The following is a 17,918-nucleotide window of genomic DNA, read 5'->3' as shown; positions in this document are numbered from 1 at the left end:
GTGTTCTTATGAAATTTTATTACCTACCCGCATCAATCTAGCCTTAACATTCTAATAAAATATTACTTCCTTTCTGACAAGATTTAAAGTCTAGGTACAGCAGGCAAAGCCTTCTGTGTGCATGTAGTGGTAAGCAGAGTTTTCGTTTACTCCTTGGGTAAACTGTAATAGCTTTAGCTCTGTTAGCCCTTTGTTATATCACTCTTGAATCTCGTTTGCAAACCCTTTTTTGCTGTGCAGCCTCTAATTTGAGATGTGGACAGTAATGCTGTATTAATCCCAGTGCCTTTCATATATGCTTCAGATAATATTTTTTCTATTTCTGCCTAATATTCCTGTTCTAAGCCAGCCAAGGACTGTCTGTCCTGTCTTACTGTCCAAGTTGCACTGAGAACTCACATGCACTTGCTAAGCCCACCATGTCTGAAGTTACTGTAATCCATGTTAAACAAGAACAAAGAATGCAGATTACATGTCTGCGTGTGTTACATATACTTATCAACATCACCCACCCTAATAATATCCACCCTGCCTTTCTTTTTTTCAGTTTATTAATTTATTGTGGTTGAGCCTAAAAGTCTTGCACCTTGTATCCAGGCAGAAGAACAGTTTAGTGCAAAGAATAGAGCAGAATGTATAATTCCCTGCTATGCAAAATCATTAGTAATTACACCAAGGTGCTGAAAGAAACTTGGGCCTGGAAAAGTCTAATGAGGTGTGAAGTAGGGTCAGAAAAGACATTTTCAAGGACAGCTGTGCTGTAGCAGCAGGTACATGGGAGAGCTTCAGGAGCTGAAAAAATGGGTGGTTTTTTTTGCTGTGTTCAGGGAAAGCCAGTCATGAAGTGGGGCTATAAAACAACAGCGAAAAATGACAGCAGGTGAGTGTGCACACACTTGGGGGTTGTGTAAGAGATGGAACAGGGACACCTATGCTAATGCTCTTCTCTGCCAGATAACCTTAAAAATGGGATATTGATAAGTCCCTTTCCATTTTACACCCTGAAGACTGACAGAATCAAGGAGACCAGGAGGGAGCATGGATATGTACCCTGGCAGGTAGTTCAGTCACCAGAGATACTGGGATAATGGGAACTGGCTGGGAATGAAACTGTTCCCCATTTCTGTCACTGTGCTTTATCCAGTTACAACAGAACCCAAATGCACAAGCACCCAGATGGCTGTGATAAATACAGGACTTGGCCCATATGGGCTCAAACCATGCACACAAAGTTCTGCAGCACATGAGATCCTTTAGCTGTGGAGGAAGTGCCAGCTTCATTCTGAATTGTGTGTCCTTTTACAGGGTGTGACTTGGGGGCAGAGAAATTTAAGTTACAACTTTTCCCTGGGATTAATATCTTATTGTAGTTAACATGCACTTAGTGTGTGCATACATAGGAACAAACTCTCATTATTTTTTTTTTTTTTATTTGCCAGGATAACAGATTTCCTCTCATTGCTGAAATATTTGGGAAAGAAAATATGAATTTTGATGATTCCTTTTTCCACCTCTAGATGTTTGTTTTTTCCTGTTCTATGCTGATCTGGAGAAATCTACCTCTGAGAGACTGGTGCCCTGTGGTATTCTTGTTTTGCCATTGCTTACACCTCTCTGGGAATTAAAACCCACCTACTAAGGGTGTCCAGCTGCTTCAATTTCATGCATCACATACTTTTACATCCAAAATGTAACAAGACTGTTAACTGCAGCTGATTAGCCATGACATGCCAATGACACTGAAGGATTTTGTATTAGTTCTATATCTAGTTCAGAATGGCCATCAGACAGTAATGAATTATGATGTGTTCATAACTACACCTGATACATCACAGCAATTACCCATACAATGTTTTGCTTACTGTTTTGGGGCAGAAATTGGCAAAAAAATCCAATGGAGCACAGGTACAAATAGAGAGAAATTCAAATTGTAAAGAAACCCTTTCAGAAGTCAGGGCAGTGACTTTATAGCTTCCAGCTCCAGTGAGAGGAGCAGTGAAATGGCCCACAGAAGTGAGCTTGCCTGTTAGGGGGAATGGAGCACGGACCCTGCACAGGGACATGAATCAGCAAGACACAGGCACAGTCTCCTTGGGTGCCTCACAGCTTGCAGGCAGTTTTGAGCTCTCTCTGTAAGACACCAACTTGTGTCAGTAAAATGGAAGCTTACAGAAAGTCACCTCTACATTTTGGACCGTGTGAAATGAGAAAAGGCTCAGGCCCTGAGAGAGCTGTGCCTGGAGCTGTGTGCTGCTGTGTTTGCAAAATTTACACAGGATGTTTCCAACTTCAAGATGGACATGCCCACATACAGGCTGAAATATTACTTGTTGCCTGCTGTGTTTGCAAGTCTAAAATAGCCCAGACCAATTTATGTCAACATCTATATTTACTGAACTCAAACATCTGTTTTTCCTCAGTAGCTATGGACACCCACCACTGATGCAAAAGCCACCTGCACAGTGACTCACCTGCACAGCAGTCACTGCAGTCATACCACTGGACTTGGCTCCCATTGCCAAAAATAAGACTCTTACATAGGCAGCTTCACTACCCATGTTATTAGTAATGTATCTGACAAATGCTCTAGCAGCTTTTTCTGTGAAATTTGTACCTTAAAAAGACAGTGAACGTAGAAAGAATTCACTAAGACAAAAGTAAAATGGGAAAGAAACGAGTTTAGTGAAATATGTTTCTGAAATCTGTTTTGGTCAGAACTGCAGCTTTTGAAGTGCACAGATTGTTTCCATTCTTTCTACCAGACATTTATGCCCTGACTCTTTGCTGCTGCATCTCCCAAATTTGTGCTGTGTATTCTGACCTTCTATTAAAAAAAAAAAAAAAAAAAAAAAAAAAAAAGAAAAAAAAGAAAAAAAAAAGCTGAGATAAATCTAAGTAAGTCATGTCTGCCATGGGGAATCTGTGATGTCTGAGAGAGGCCAGAGAGCAAGAGATAGGAGAGTGGATTTGCCAACTGTTCCTGCCCAGCTCTAGCTCCTGGTGGCAGGATTTAGTGAGAAATGGAAACTGAAGCTTCCAGGGAAATGACTGCAAGGGCAAAATGCACCTCTGTTTCTCTACCAGGCATTATGCTAGAAGCAGTGAGAAAAGACCCAAATTTTTGTGTTTTCTGCATTAACAGTGCTTTCAGCAGAAGAAAACCGGTCTTCATGAGTAAAGAAATGCATTTATAATTTATATTGCTAGGTCCACTAAAAAACATAATTTTAGGAGAGAAATTTAATTCCATTGGCAAATGCAGCAGCAGCAATGCTCCAGAGTCACACTAACAAAAATGCTGATATTACATTAGCAAATAATTGATACATACTTGGGCCCTACTCTTGCAAAAATATTTGTGCAGAACCTCTGTAGAACTGGATTGTTACTGGATTTTGGGACTTCTCAAAATGGGCAGGTGAAAACTTCCTAATTACAATAAATCACCTTATATATTCTTTGCTTTATGCAAGTAAATTCTTTGCACATGATTTTCTGCCTAGTGGGTGTTTTTCAGCCATACTAACAAAAGAAAAGCTTTAAATATTCAACTATTTCTAGTTGAATAAACATCTCCTAAACAATGCAGTTGGGTTGTAATTACCTAAAAAACTTGAAAGGATGGTTTGAAACGAAATAGTCCAAAAATTGGCCTTTCTCCTTGATCAGCCTGTTTCCCTTAATCCCACTCTCATCCAGATCCCAGATGGACTCTTATTCCTCCCACACTTGTGTTCCTCACTTCTACCAGTGAGTCAGTCCAGCCCACCCCAGCAGGCAGCTGCACTGTCACCCAGAATCAGCTGTGCAGAGTCCTGCCACCAGCTCTTCTGCTTGACTCACAGCTCTGTTTGGGCTCTGGCTCTAAAGGCCAAGCCAGCGAGGATGAGGCACTGCACAGCCAGCAAGAGCTGCTCCAGCACGTCTGGTGCTCAATTCATGGCACATCTCTGGGGAGCTCAGCTGACAGAGAGAAATCAGAGTGCCCTGAAGATGTCCTAAAACTGTCTAGCTCTTCTTGTTGGCTGATTCCAATTCTCAGGAAGACAAGTAGAGAAATTTTCAGTTACAGTTTTAAAAGCAACGTGGAGGTGTTCTTGCCTCCGGCATGTGAAGTACTCCTCAAACAAAATTGCTCACACAATAGCATCAGTGTGTGCCAGTCCAATTAGTAAGTGTACCACTGAATCCAGAGGTATTTCTGAAGTATTAATGATTAAGGACAAGACTTTGCAGGCAAAAGTAGGTGACAAGTGAGTTTTCCCAGTATTCACCCAGAGTACCCCATGATTCTTTATAGGTGAGGCAAAAAGTGTTAAACCCCTGATTTGCAGTGGGGCGCTGGACAGCCTGTCTAACTCCCGCTTCATTGTCTTTATGCGAGAAGTTGTGCCACTCACAGTAAAGTGCAATGTGATCTCACTAGGAAAGGTAGGCTCCAACTGTAAGATGCTGTTCAGGGATTTCAACTATATAACTTCCCCTACAACAAAAGAAAAAACTTAGTAATAACAGTAATAATCACCCCACTTGTGCTTCCTGCAAAGTCATTTCCTTTATTCCCAGCAGGCTGCATAAACAGCAAAGCTGCATGCTGATGAAAAATGAGAGACACAAAATTGCATCACTTGTTTGAGTGCTGTTCTCTTGCTTCTGGCAACGTGATGCTGGAATGAGCGTCATTCCAGTCAGTGCAGGACTTTTAGGAAAGCCAAAGGCTGCGTGCACAGTAGCCTGAGATGTGTTAGACTGCAAAAGCCGCGAGTGGCTGTGGATGTCACCATTATTCCCCAGCTGCTCAGGTCAGAAATGTGCTCAGCGCTGCGCCGGCCACAAGATGGACAGTTCTGCTGTGCTCTGGCAGCGAGCGGGTTTGTGAACCTGGCCGTGTAAGGGGAGCAGGGCAGGGCAGGGCAGGGCAGGGCTGGGCTGGGCAGGGCTGGGCTGGGCTGTGAAGGGCACGGCTGGGCAAGGCTTGGCAGGGCACGGCAGGGCTGGGCTGGGCTAGGCTGAGCTGAGCTGAGCAGGGCTGGGCTGGGCTGTGAAGGGCACGGCTGGGCTGGGCAGGGCACGGCAGGGCTGGGCTGGGCAGAGCAGGGCTGGGCTGTGAAGGGCACGGCTGGGCTGGGCAGGGCACGGCAGGGCTGGGCTGGGCTGGGCAAGGCTGGGCCGAGCCGCAGCAGCGAGCCGCGGGCGCGGAGCTCCGGGCAGCAGCCGGGGCGGGCAGTGCCCACCGAGCGGAGGCAGGGCCGGGCGGGCGGGGCGTGTGTGCAGCATGTGCGAGGTGTGACACGGCTTTGTGCGGCGGCTCCCCCGCCCCGGCCCCGCACTGAGCATGTGCCGGAGCCCCTGCCCGCCCCCCGCCCGCGGGCCCCGCGCCGCGCACCGAGCGCCGAGCCCCGCGCAGCAGCGCCCGCGCCGCCGCATGGGCTGAGGGTGCCGGCCATGGAGCTCCGCAGGTCCATCTCGGCCAGCGCCGAGGCCGAGAGACCCACGCGGCGCTACGGGGCCGTGGAGGAGACGGAGTGGAAGGCGGAGGCGCTGGGCAGAAGTGAGTGGGGGCCGCGGGTGCGGGTCCGGCCGGCCGGGGAGCCCCGGCTGCGGCGGGGCCGGGCGGTCCCGGGGGCTGCTGGCGGGGCGAGCCCAGCCCGGGCCGCTCGGGGAGCGGGGTCCGTGTGACCGCTTTGCCCTCTGAGCCGGGGCTTGGCCGGGGGCTGTGCGGGGCTCACGGCTCGGCTGTGCCGGGCGCTCCAGCCCCGCTCGGGCTCCAGCCCCGCCGGGTCGGCTCGGGCTCCAGCCCCGCTCGGGCTCCAGCCCCGCCGGGCGCTCCAGCCCCGCTCGGGCTCCAGCCTTCCCTCCCTGCGGCACGGGCGGCGCAGAGCCCGGTGGGGAGCGGGTGCCCGAGCCGGGATCACCGGGACCTTTGCTTAGCAGGTGGGATTTAACATAAAGATTTTCATAACCGTTGGTAGTCTTTAACGTGTTTCAGGTTTGGAAGCGCAGATGACGATCACTTTATTCCCTCGTTATCTCGGGCAGAGGGTGCAGCAATACAGCACTTAATTCACACCTTCAGTGGTTGCACTGTATTGATGAGCTCAACAAACGTTCTGTGCTGGGAGAGCTTTCTTGAAATCGTAATTTACCAGGAAGCAGCAATTGACATAACCTGTCCAAAGTGCTGATGGAAAGAGTAGTTGAAACATACATCACTGCCAATTCACATTATCCATGGGACCTCGTTGTCTGTAAGGTACCAGCTATTATTCTTCTACTGGCAGCACTGTCTTCTTTACAACCTAATGAGCTTGCAAACCCCTTATAATTTTCCACGTAACCACTGAGACAAGAGATCTTGTAAAGCTAGTCACAAAAACTGTACTATACAGTATCAAGAAAAACATTTTCTAAGTTTCATCAAGTGTTTGGTTTAGCCACAGGAATTTATGCTTTGTGTGCTGTTTGTTGTGACACCTTCAACTTGGCTGGTACTGGGGTTGCTGATATCTTTGGTTCCCCACCCATCTTTTGATGTGAATTGTGAAGTCCCACCTGGATGCTTTTAAACATGGCATGGCTTTGCAGCACCTTGGTAGCAGATTTTAGCCAGTGCCTCTGCTATGTTTACGTTTCAGAGAGTGCTGTGTTCTGGAATGATGCTTCACCTCTAGCTTCGGTTTTCCATGGCTCTGTTATTGTCTACCATATGCTGATGACAGGGTGTAATTCTCCAACTGGTGCTTCAGTTGCAGTGTTGGTTTTGTTGCAGTGCCTGGCACAGATTCAGCAGTGAGAAACTCCACACTTTCTAAAATGGACTCAAAGACTGAAATCTCTGTTGACTGAGTTGGTTGAGTCAGACACATGCAACAGTTTTGCAGGTTCCCTGGCACGATACAGACGTGCTTTTCTTGTTCTCATAACTGGGTCTGGTTTTGTTCCAGCACGCAGGAGCTGAGTGCAGTGCAGCATTGTAATAATAACAATAATAAAACCTGCTATCCTGAGGTGCCAGGAAAGGTTATGTCTTGTAAGTTTTGAACAAAAAGTGGTCTGTTTGGAAGAGAGCAATGTGCAGGCTGAGAGGGAGATCTGATCTGCTTAAAAATATGTGCTCAGCCCTGAGCTGCCACCCAATTCACAGCTTGGCACCAGCACCAGAGTGGGCTGTTGGCAGGACTAGGACCCAGTGTCCAGGTGTGCTCCCTGGCTCTGCTCTGAGCTGCTATTCTGCACACTACTTTCTGTTTAATGAGAGTATTTCTCTGTGTATAACATTTTAGATAGGAATAGGAATTAATCTAGAGATCATGATCTGTTCTTTGAAAAGGAGAAAATTATTATATTATATTATATATTTGAATAATTGATTTCTTTTGTTTGCTCTTAGGCTTCAGCTTTTTAAAAATACTGTGGAAAATGCTATTTATAGTAACTGGTTTAGATGATTCCTGCCTATCTTCCCTATTTAAATACTAACACTGACTTCTGGTCACACTTTTGCATTGATTTAAAATAAATAGATCTTACTATTTACTGTAATGCTTCCTTACAGTCATCCTAAATTGCATGGCGTGATGACAGTAGTTGCCAGACTGTCTGTGAAGGAGCTGAAAAACTGTCATCCCCTTTTTTACTGATGTTAACAATTAGCCTTTGGTACTTGCATATTGTTTGAAATATGAAATGCTCGTTAAGAGTATTAACAAAAGCAGAAGTTTATCACTGCATATGAATTTGCCCTTTTTACTCTGAGGATTTGTGGTATTAAATCATGATGTCTTTGGAGGCAGAACTTGTGTACCTGTGCAGCGCTGCACAGCAGAGTGCTGCTCCCTGTCAGTGCCTGTGATGGGAGGGCAGCCTTATCACACGGGAATGTACATCCTGATAATGTCCATTGCAGGGAGAGCGAACGTCATGGAAGTCAGGCAGCTGCTCCTCGGTTTGTCAGATGGATGGGAGCGCTGTGCTGGCTTCGCTGTCCCTGGTGCTGAAAGCATTGCTGGGGGTTGGTCAGGAACGAAGATGAGTTACTTCACAGCAATGGAACGTACATCATGTATATTTCTATCCTGCCATGGCCTCTTTCAGCCAGGTCATCTGTGGAGTTAAGCTGGTTCAGAACAGCTGAGGATCTGATGCCCTGTGACCTGACTGTGTCAGGATCTGTGCAAGCTTAAATTACTTAAAGGTGTCTCTTTAACAAGTCCCTGAAGCCTTTCTCTTCACATACAAGAGAAAATTTCCAAGGACTAGAGAACACTAAAAATGGTGGTTTACTATGTACAGGGCAATTCATCTGTTTTCTAGTGCATGCACATGGAATACAAGCTTAGGAATTGTCAGGTTTGTATAATAATAATGTGGTTACAGCCTTCCCAGTAAATGATTTTTACAACATAGACTTTGGGAGCCTGCTCTGAGGCAGAGCACTGGAGCACTTTGGTCAGTCCTTATTACTGAGTGCACAGCTTCATTTAGAATCATCTGTCTTGCTGCTGGCAGAGGCTCATAAAGCCCTGATTAAATAACTGCATGCACACCAGGCAAAGAGCCACAGAGAAACAAAGCAGTTTTTCACCGTCCTTTTGGACACTGCACTTCTCAGATACATTTCTGCTGAGCTTTTCTGTCCTCTTGCAATTTATATGAGGGCTGGAGCTAAATGCAAAATTCGCCAGGAATCCTCCAGCTTGAATCAGCATAAGGAAGCAGAAATGCCAGAAAACTGCAAAGGTTATGTTTGGATGCAGTTTAGTGCACCATGAAACTTGTGTATTTTATTTGAAAGGTAACTCAGCATTGGAGGTGAGCTGCCACACTCCTGTATTGCAGAGATCCACCTTTTTCACTGTTCTGGGATATGATGTGGAGAATAGAGCAAAGGGACTGTGTTACAGCTCAGTACTACAGAAGGTGGAGATTCCCATCATGAGATTCAGCAGTAGCATGAACCCTTCACAGGTGGCGTTTCTTGCTTTCCCTTCTTGCTGTGGGTGCTGTAGCACAGGTTCTGTCCAGGCAAGGAGCTGTGAGAGCACTCCAGAACAGCACCAGTGGGGTGAATCTAGTTCTGAGGTCACTCTGATTTGTTCCAACAGCAGGAAGACAGAACAGGTCCCAGGTTCACTGAGATCCTGGACTGACACATGTGAATATCTATTTCACCATATTCACTTAGTTTGTCTTCAAAATCTTTCTAAATTTGTTAGCCAGAAAGACTCTTGTTTGCATTTACGTGCTCTGCTGCTGAGCGCTGAAAACACAGACTATTTAATATTTTGTTTCTGTCATCTGATAGTTAAATATTCAAACAAATACCTTTGGGCCTTCTTTCTTAACACCCCACATATTGCATAGACATCCACAAACCCATGTTGGTGCTTTGCATAAAAACTTCCTGTTGCTTCAACCCCTCCCCAGTCAGTCAGGGATGCAGTGTGACCCTGCCCATCATACTCTCATAACCCAAGCTCATCATGTTTCCACTCTGATTTAAAATAGAAAAAAAAAAAAAGCTTCAGAGGCAAAAAGAATTTATGACCCTACCACCCCTGCTGTTCATGCAGTGAACAGTCATGCCCTTGTGTCACTGTAAATTCCCCATAATTGTTAATTGTATCTATTACAGGCAATAAAAGACACAAAACAAATTAGGCTTATTCAGGCCATCTATTAAATAGGTGGGAAAGAGGCTAACTGAAGGATACACACAGTTATGCTACTTTTTATAGAAACTGCAAGAATGCTGGCTTTGTGAAGGTCTGAACATGGGCTTCCAACAGAGAATGTAATTAATATTTTTTCCATGTCTCCATTTAAAAAAAACCCTAACTCACAACTGTGTAAAATTTTTGAAAAGAGAGTGACCAAAAACTGGAAAGTGACAATAAAATATTCATAGTGAACTTAGACCTTTTTAGAAAATATCAGGCAAAACATTGTCATCAACAAAGACTGATTGGAAGGATGCTGCCTGTTCTAGATTTTTACCTTATTCATTATTTTTAATGTTATCATATTTGTATTGTACTTCAAGAGGAAAAGCAGCAGTATCTGATCTGTGGAACCAAGACAGAACTCCCACACTGAAAATCAGAAAGGGTTTTCTAGAAAGGATGGAGGCTGTTTTCTGTAGAACAGTTGTAAAGCTCACCTGCTTTGATGGCAATCAGATGGCTCTAAAATTCCTCTATACAGCTTAGTGTTCTTCTAAGTCAATGGTGATTTTGACTAGCAGTGTGTACCTAAAATGTTCCATTTAATAACCTCCACCAGGTCATTGCTTCATCCCCTGTAGCTCACGAAGGAAAGCTGTAGCTTGGGTTTTCATTTGCTTCACAAAGAGCCCAGAGAATGATTGACAGAGTGAGACTAATCCAGTTTATGCTATTATACACATTGTCTCATTTTTCTAATTCCCCCTCCCACAGCTGGTTGCTCCAGGCAGCTACTGAGACAGAGAAAGAAGGAAAAGGGAGAACTGGAAACATTTCAGTGCCTCAGAGTGAATTCTTACTAAAATATTGGTCAACAGTGAGGGGAACTAGGTCTCTTAAAGCAGCTTTTTCCAGGTGATACTTTATGTGAGTGTCTCAGGGCCACAGAACAGAAATATATCAGTTAATGGGCCACCCTTGCTCCCATAGTGTCCCTAAAACATTTCATGAGTTTTGCCCTTCCTTTACTTTTTTTGTCTGGCTTTGTGTGTCCAGGGTTTCTCAACAAAAAAATACAGCTTATTTACTGCCTAACTTTTCCCAAGGTTCGGCACAACCAAATCCATCCTGATGTAATCAAAGCCAGAGGGCTGGGAGGAACAAGGAGAGGCTGAAGGAGCTGGGGCTGCTCAGCCTCCAGAGGAGATGGCTCAGAGGAGCCCTCAGCAGTGCCTGTCAGTGTGAGCGGGGAGGGCTCAGAGCAGGGACCGGGCTCTGCTCCCTGGCCCAGCAATGGCACAGCAGGAACGGGCAGGAGCTGATGCCCGGGCAGTTCCACCTGAGCACCAGGAAGAACTTCTTCCCCGAGAGTGCCCGAGCCCTGGGACAGATTGTCCAGAGAGGCTGGGGAGTCTCCCTCGCTGCAGATATTCCAGACCCATCTGGACACAATCCTGTGCTGTGCGCTCTGGAACGACCCTGCCTGAGCAGGGAAGTGGCACCAGATGAGCACTGTGCTCCTGACCAGTCTGACCCGTTCTGTGTAATCCTGGATAGGGGCTGCTTTGCCAAAACACGGTGGTTATTATGGATCTAGATCTTACTGCTGCACGTGCACTCACATGTCTCAGCAAAGACATTTCTCTCACCTGAGGCACTCATAAATCTGAAGGTTAATGGCATCCAAAACTCTGTGCCCAAGCAGGAAATGAACACTTAACATGTAATGCAGTGTTTATAGGCAAACCAGTGTCAACAATAATCGCTGAAAGAGTCATAGATGAATCTAAAGTGTCTTATTTGAGACTGTTGCTCATGAATTTTCTCATTTCCTTTAAACATATTTTACAGAAAAAATGTGTTAGGTTTGGAAAGTAGGACACTTTGAACTACACAAATCATCCTTGCTGTTGGTAGCCTGTGGGATTATGGACTCAGTCTGTGTAATTTTTTTTTACTGTGTTTGATAACTGATGTCTTAGTTGCATGGCATGTTTTCATCAGAGAAACCACTTGTGAGAATGTGTGTATGTCTGCCTCAAGGGTGGTTATAAAACAAGAATCAAAACTTACAGTTGGGATTGGGCATGCACTGCACAGTACTGTGTATCCTGGGTGAGGTTTCTAGAGTTTTCTTGTAGTTACTGAGCACAAGAAAGTTTAGAACTCAGCACTCTTTAATCCTTATTCCCAGAGGGCTTTTCTTCTGTAGCCAAATATGTTCCATTTTCATAAAAATCTTACTTAATAAAATAGACCCAGAGACAATAAATAATGCTGATTTATTTCCATGAAACATGTTCTGCTGTCTGCCTACTTAAAAGGCACAGTATAAATGGATTCAAAACTCAGAGATGAAAAATGCATGCTTGGAGGGTAAACTATGAGAAATCAGGGGGAGCACCCTTGGATAAATTATGTTAGTTGCCCTTCAGGACCAGAAATGAAACATGAATTATCAAAGTTCTGTCAGCTCATAAAGGGCAAAATATCTGAGAAAATAATTTTAAGAGAGCTTGTTACTAAATGAGGATGAATGATTTCCAGTGACACAAACTGCTCATTGCAAAAGCCTAATGACTGCAAACACTACCAAAATGCAAGAGGGAATTTGTCATTGTAAGAATATCAGCAGTGTTTAAAGATCTTTTTATTGCCCTGAATCCTTCCACCACCCAAACCTTCATTGATTAGGGTTTTTAGTAGTTTTTTACACCCACATTTGGGTTTTCTCATATGCTGGTAAAATTAGAACAAAAGATCTCACTATGAAGTGATTTAACAGATTAGTTCATCTTTTGTAGAAAACAACTCAAACCAAGGAAGGAATCAGCAGTAATTTCTACCACTTGTGTCCTTGCAGTCCAGGAGGCCAAAGTGAGTTTTAGAGTAATGGAGTTGAAGCCAAGAGAGCAGGACAGTGACCTGACCTCCCTGGGAAGGGATGGAGGAGCCTGATTGACACTTTCTTGGTTGAAAATAGAAAACACAGTGCTGGCTCCATTGGCATGAATGGAAATTTCCTCACTGATCTCAGTAAAAGCAAAACTGGACCATCATCTCCTAGAGCCCTGCTCACCTTGGTTCTCTGCAGAAAGCTCTGGGGAGGGAATCTGGGGCTGTGTCACTGCCAGGAGGGCTCTCCTGGGAATCTGTGTCAGGCTGCCCCATGGGCTTGGTGTCTCTGCCCTCACTTGTCCCTGTGGCAAGCAGGGATGAGCATTTGCTCCCTGGAGAACCATTTGCACTGGCAGGGTAGTGGCACTTCAGTCTCCCTGGCTGAGCAGTGAATAATTAGGAAACACATTGGAGCCCCTACAGCGAGCGCTGCTCCTCAAATTATCCTTTTTCACACCAGAGAAAGTTAGTCATGCGTTTGTGTCCCCACCTTCCTTATCCAATCTGTAGTTTCTCTCCTCATCCTCTAGCATGGATTCCCAAACAGCTTCCTCTGGGCATGGTGCCTGGGAGGGGATTGAAGTTCTGCAGTTTGGCAGGTTCTGAGCACACATTTTCCTTCAGGCTGATGTTGTCTGTGGCACAGACAGTATGTGGGATGTGATAGTGAAGGGCAAGCCATGGTGATTTGAAAGCCAGTAAAATCAGGATCCATTTGTCTCTGCCTTGGCAAGGGGTGAAACATCCTGTGATTATGACATTTCTTTCTTTCTGGTATGCAAAGAGAAGGTGACAGCCAGCTATCGATTTGTCTCAGGTTTAGATAAGCTATGCTTGAATTCCTTCATTTCTCTGCCTCTGAGACCTCAAGCAGCTCAAACTCATAGCTGCCCAGTGCCAGTTGTGAGGAAGAAAGTATTAGTGTATAAGAAAAGTGAATCAAAAGTCAGTATGCAAAAGCAATTTACTTGGTGCAGACAGAGCTTGCTAGAGAATGACTCCACATCCACAGATGAAAGGCAAGTACAAAACATTTTTTTTGCCAGCTGTCATAATTTGTGTGAGTTGAAGAGCCCTGTGCTGTTTCACCTCAGAATTCACTGAGAAAGAACCAGATGGTTTTGGCTTTTCTGCTCTGGCTATTTGATCTTTAAGAAAGGACACAGCTTCTGCCTGTGGCTCCCTGCAGGTATTGTGTGCCTCATACACTGAGGAACAAGATCCCAGTAAGATTCTCTGCTGTCAGACTGTACACATTGTATGCCCATGGCCTCAAGAATAGCAACATTCATCCCTCTGAGAAATTACTTGTCCCATCAAATGAGAAACACCTTTTTTTCCTTGGCTTCTGAAGAGCATTTTCTCAATATTTATTTACTTGCTGGAGTGGGATCTGTTATGTGAACCAGTTTCTTTGCTGTCTGAAGCAGCTCAGAAAGAACAGGAGGAATGGGCAGGAACTGATGCAGAATCAGTTTTGGTCTTTACTGGATTGGACTTGTATGTCTATAATAATTACCCAGTGGTTCTAAGGTTACCTAAAATTACCTACCAGCTAAGCTGTTTAGATCACTGTTAGAAAACTGTGTTAGAGAATCACATCACATGGTGGGGAGAGACAGAAAAGCAAACTCTCTGGTATGCAGTCAGATAATTTCATAGGAGAATGTCTTAAAGGTGTGAAATCTTGAAATGCCTGTGGCCATTTTACTATTATTTCACTTGCACATATGCTGCTTTTATCAACTGATGCTCATATATTTATTCCTAAAGAGGTTTTACAAGACTCTTTGAGAGTGAATATTTTGTTGACTTAGTGTTTTGGAATTAAAAAAAAATTAATAAGGATAGAAAAAGTCTTTTAAAAATACCAAACTAAATAAATTTTAAATCCCTCAACATTAGCTATAGCTGGTACTGTCACAGCATTTGAAACATAAGTGCTGAAGCTTTTTGTTAGTATTACAGGATCAGCATCTGACTCTGGTGAGGAATAAAATGGAAATCCACAGGCTGTTTCCTTTGACCACTGAGCAAAATGACAGAAGTAAATGAACAAGTAATCTGTGTTTCTTAATACTGCTTTTTAAATCTCCATGATGTAAAATGAAGTGATGTAGCATGAATTGCTTTCCTTGGAGTGTGGCTTCAGCTCAGCCTTGCTGCAGATGGGAATGTGCAATGGTTTCAGTGGAGATCCACACGAGGGAAGGTACCTGCCACAGCAAGGAACTGCTCCAGTTTCTATTTCCAGCCTCATGCAGGGCTGGGCACAGAAACCCCTTCCAGAGCCTTCCTGGCAGCTTTCCTGAGCCACTCTGAAATAGCTCCTCACAGATAGAGCTCTAACCCAGTGCCACTGAATAAAACTGACAATGAGGGCTCCTGGCTCGACCTTCAAAGGCAATTTTCCCTCATTTTTGTGTCCTGCTTTGGATCCATTTTTTCATAGAAAGAGCTGTCAGATCACATCCACTGTGCAAAGCTCCCCACCAGGCTGCACACAGCTGTATGTTCTCCTTGTTCTCTGAAGGACAAACTACTGTTTAAAGTGCACAAGGTTGTATTTTCAATTCATAGCATCATGGGGAAAGGTGAAAGGAGTATGGAAATCCAATAGCAGCTGCATTGTCAGCATCATGGTTTATTTAAATGTCAAGCAAGTTTTTGTCTCACACAGGTTTATTTTGAAAAATAAATAAAGTATTCTTTTGAGGTCTGTTGCTCTTGTCCTGCACACTGCCCACCCTGTGTGAAGGTATCAATGACCAGATACCAAGATCTGGCTACTCTGGGATTTGCGACTCCTGACTCTTTGCATTCTCTTTCAATAATTAGAGAGCTACTAGGAAAGCTAGTGCCTGTTCTCACAAATCAGACCTCTAGAAGGAGGTAACTAATGCAGTTTGATTTCTGGCTGTTATTTTCTATGCCTCTGAGGCACTGGAGGTCACTGGAGCAGGGACAAGTGACTGGTTCTTGTGTGTGAGAAGCACTGAGGTGCCTGCAGGCAGCCAGTGACCAGTGTGGTTCTTTATTTCTTTGCTGATCAAGAGAAAAAAGTATTCAAGAGGGATGTAACAGTGGTACTAGGACAATCACTTGGGAAGAGGGGAATATTAAGGCCTATTTCAAGCTTTACATGTTATGGAACTATTTCCATATACTCCCTGATCAGGATGGTGCCAGCTCCTGCACTGGCTCCAGCAGCATTTCCCCTGTGTTCAGTCTTGTCTTTGATATACAGACACAGTGTGGTGGAATAAATGAGCTTAATTCATCCCACCTTGATTCCTCCTGGCTTTAATGCAGCTTTCTGCCTCAGCTCCCGTGTTCATTCAGAGAAAGAAGCACAGGGTTCAAACCCTGCTCCAGGGTTTGTTTGTGCAGAGCTGCAGGATCTGAGGCTGGACACGCCGAATGCACAAAAACATTCTCAGCTTGTGTACTCCAAGTTGTGTCTGTTCAGCAGAGATATCCTGCAAGGGAGCTGAAATTTCAGGGTAATTCCCTATCAGAAACAAAAGAACATGTACAGGAGCTCTTCCAACATCACTCTTACCCAGGCAAAGCATTTTTTAAGCATCTTTCTGGTTTTATTTAGTTGCAGTCATTTCATAGTAGCTGATGTGAGCTTTTTCCTCAGTAGGTTTTTTTTAATGGATTTTACCTTTTATGTAGAATAGTCTGGATATAAAATATCTTTGTAAAAGCATTCTTGTAGTGGAGAAAATCATAGCACTTAATTTTATTGTTTTGAAATTATGTGGTTAGCCACAACAGAGTAAATCTGATGTAACTGTTCTCATGCTGGGAAGGTGTTACATCACTGTGTTGCAAGCAAGAAAAAACGGTCTCCTGTGAGTCCTCCACATATGTAGGTATTTACAGCAAAGAAAATATTGTCCTTGTGGCATGTTTGCATTCAGTCTGCATGAGGGAGGAGACACTTCTCTGTGTGTTCAAAAGGAGGTCATCCAGTGCCCTTTGCAGTGATGTAAAATATACAAGGAGCAGGAAACAGGATCCCGTCTCATGGAATATCCTTTCAATAATTTCCCCAGGTTTCCAATTTCTGGAGTGGTAGAAAGACAAAATATCCAAGCTAGAAACCATTTTCTGCCTGCTAGAACAAATGATCAGGGTTCTGATCAGTTTCCAGGTCCTGTGGAACGTCCTCCCCTAATAACAGTGGGGAGGTTTTTGTTTGCTCTCCAAGAAGAATGGACAGCATTCTTACAATGACATTTTTGTGGGCTAACCCAGGGCATTATCAGATGCTGGTTAGGATAAATGAGTGTTTGCTAGTGAGTCAAATAAAGAAACAGGCAGCATGGGAGATGGCTGTTTTGAGATGTGTATCTTTCTAAATGAATCAATATTGCAAACAAACGGAAAAATGTGCAAACAGATGCAAATAAAATAGCATGAACTGTTTATAGCAGTACTTGAGCATTGTTTTATACCCCAGTCTGCACCAGCACAAATTAGGTCAAAGATAATCAATTCAGATAAATGCTTGTAGAAATGAGATTCATCACAAAAGGCTTACTTAATCCAGAAGGTCATTAACTTTGCATAATCAGTTCTGAGGAAATAATTAAATGGAGCTTGTATTTTCCTTTTTACAAATAATTTCCCATTAAATGTGAGAATTAGTACACAGAGCTTAAAACTGCAAGCAAAAGGTGAAATCATTATTTAATCCCGTGGAATTTACTGTATGAACAGTGGTCTGAGGCAGGTTATAGTGAGTGGGTTTTGTCTATTCATTCTGTCTAAAAACACTTCCTGAAAAGAGCCAATATTATTTTCTTTGCTGGTTGCAAGTTTTCATATAGCAACAGGGGAGATAAACACCTAATGAAATAGGAAAATCTCATTGTAAAGCCAGAAAATCAAATAGGAAAGGTTACCTGAGGGGAAAAGAAGAAGGAAAAAGGAAACAATTTAGCTTAATTCATTTTAAAAACCAACAGATTTTATGCTGGTGGCATTCCAATATTTCACTGAAAGACAAATTTGTTTCTAGCTCTTCTTAGGCTTATATTTAATTCATAAATAGGGGATTCCAACTTATGAAACAGGATTCTGATCTGTTGGGTTTGTGATGGCTAATTCTTAGGGAAGTGTATGTTCAGCATATGTAAAAAATCTTGATCTCACCCTTTGTAATATGGAGGTGCACTGAGATGAAATTTGTGGCTCAGATGAAAAAAAAATCATTTTTCTAACACCTGCCTCATTAGAAAGGTGTTTTCTCATAGAGGAGACCTCAAACTTTGCACCAAGTATTTGTGTTTGTATTGATTTTCTCAGAACAGAGTGAGTTCATACATGAGTTATGAGGTCACACAT

At 43.9% G+C, this 17,918-nt stretch overlaps 1 protein-coding gene across 3 annotated transcripts in view; it reads left to right on the top strand.

The window, feature by feature from the left end:
• Positions 1-17,918, top strand: part of BMERB1 (bMERB domain containing 1) — a 59,621-nt gene that overhangs the window by 8,232 nt on the left and 33,471 nt on the right. Inside the window, exon 1 of one of the 3 annotated variants that reach the window (XM_063171962.1) lies at positions 4,731-4,871. The exons of 1 other annotated variant lie outside the window; for it this stretch is intronic. In XM_063171962.1, coding sequence (XP_063028032.1) covers positions 4,775-4,871 — 97 coding nt within the window. In that variant the 5' untranslated portion in view covers positions 4,731-4,774. Of the gene's footprint in view, positions 1-4,730; positions 4,872-5,379; positions 5,552-17,918 lie in introns of those variants that run through there. One more of the 3 variants, XM_063171960.1, reaches the window with a different exon arrangement.

The sequence above is a fragment of the Melospiza melodia genome, chromosome 18 (assembly GCF_035770615.1).
Source record: "Melospiza melodia melodia isolate bMelMel2 chromosome 18, bMelMel2.pri, whole genome shotgun sequence".
Lineage (NCBI taxonomy): Eukaryota > Metazoa > Chordata > Aves > Passeriformes > Passerellidae > Melospiza > Melospiza melodia.
The sequence above is the reverse complement of the archived record's forward strand: the minus strand, read 5'-3'. Positions and strand labels throughout refer to the sequence as shown.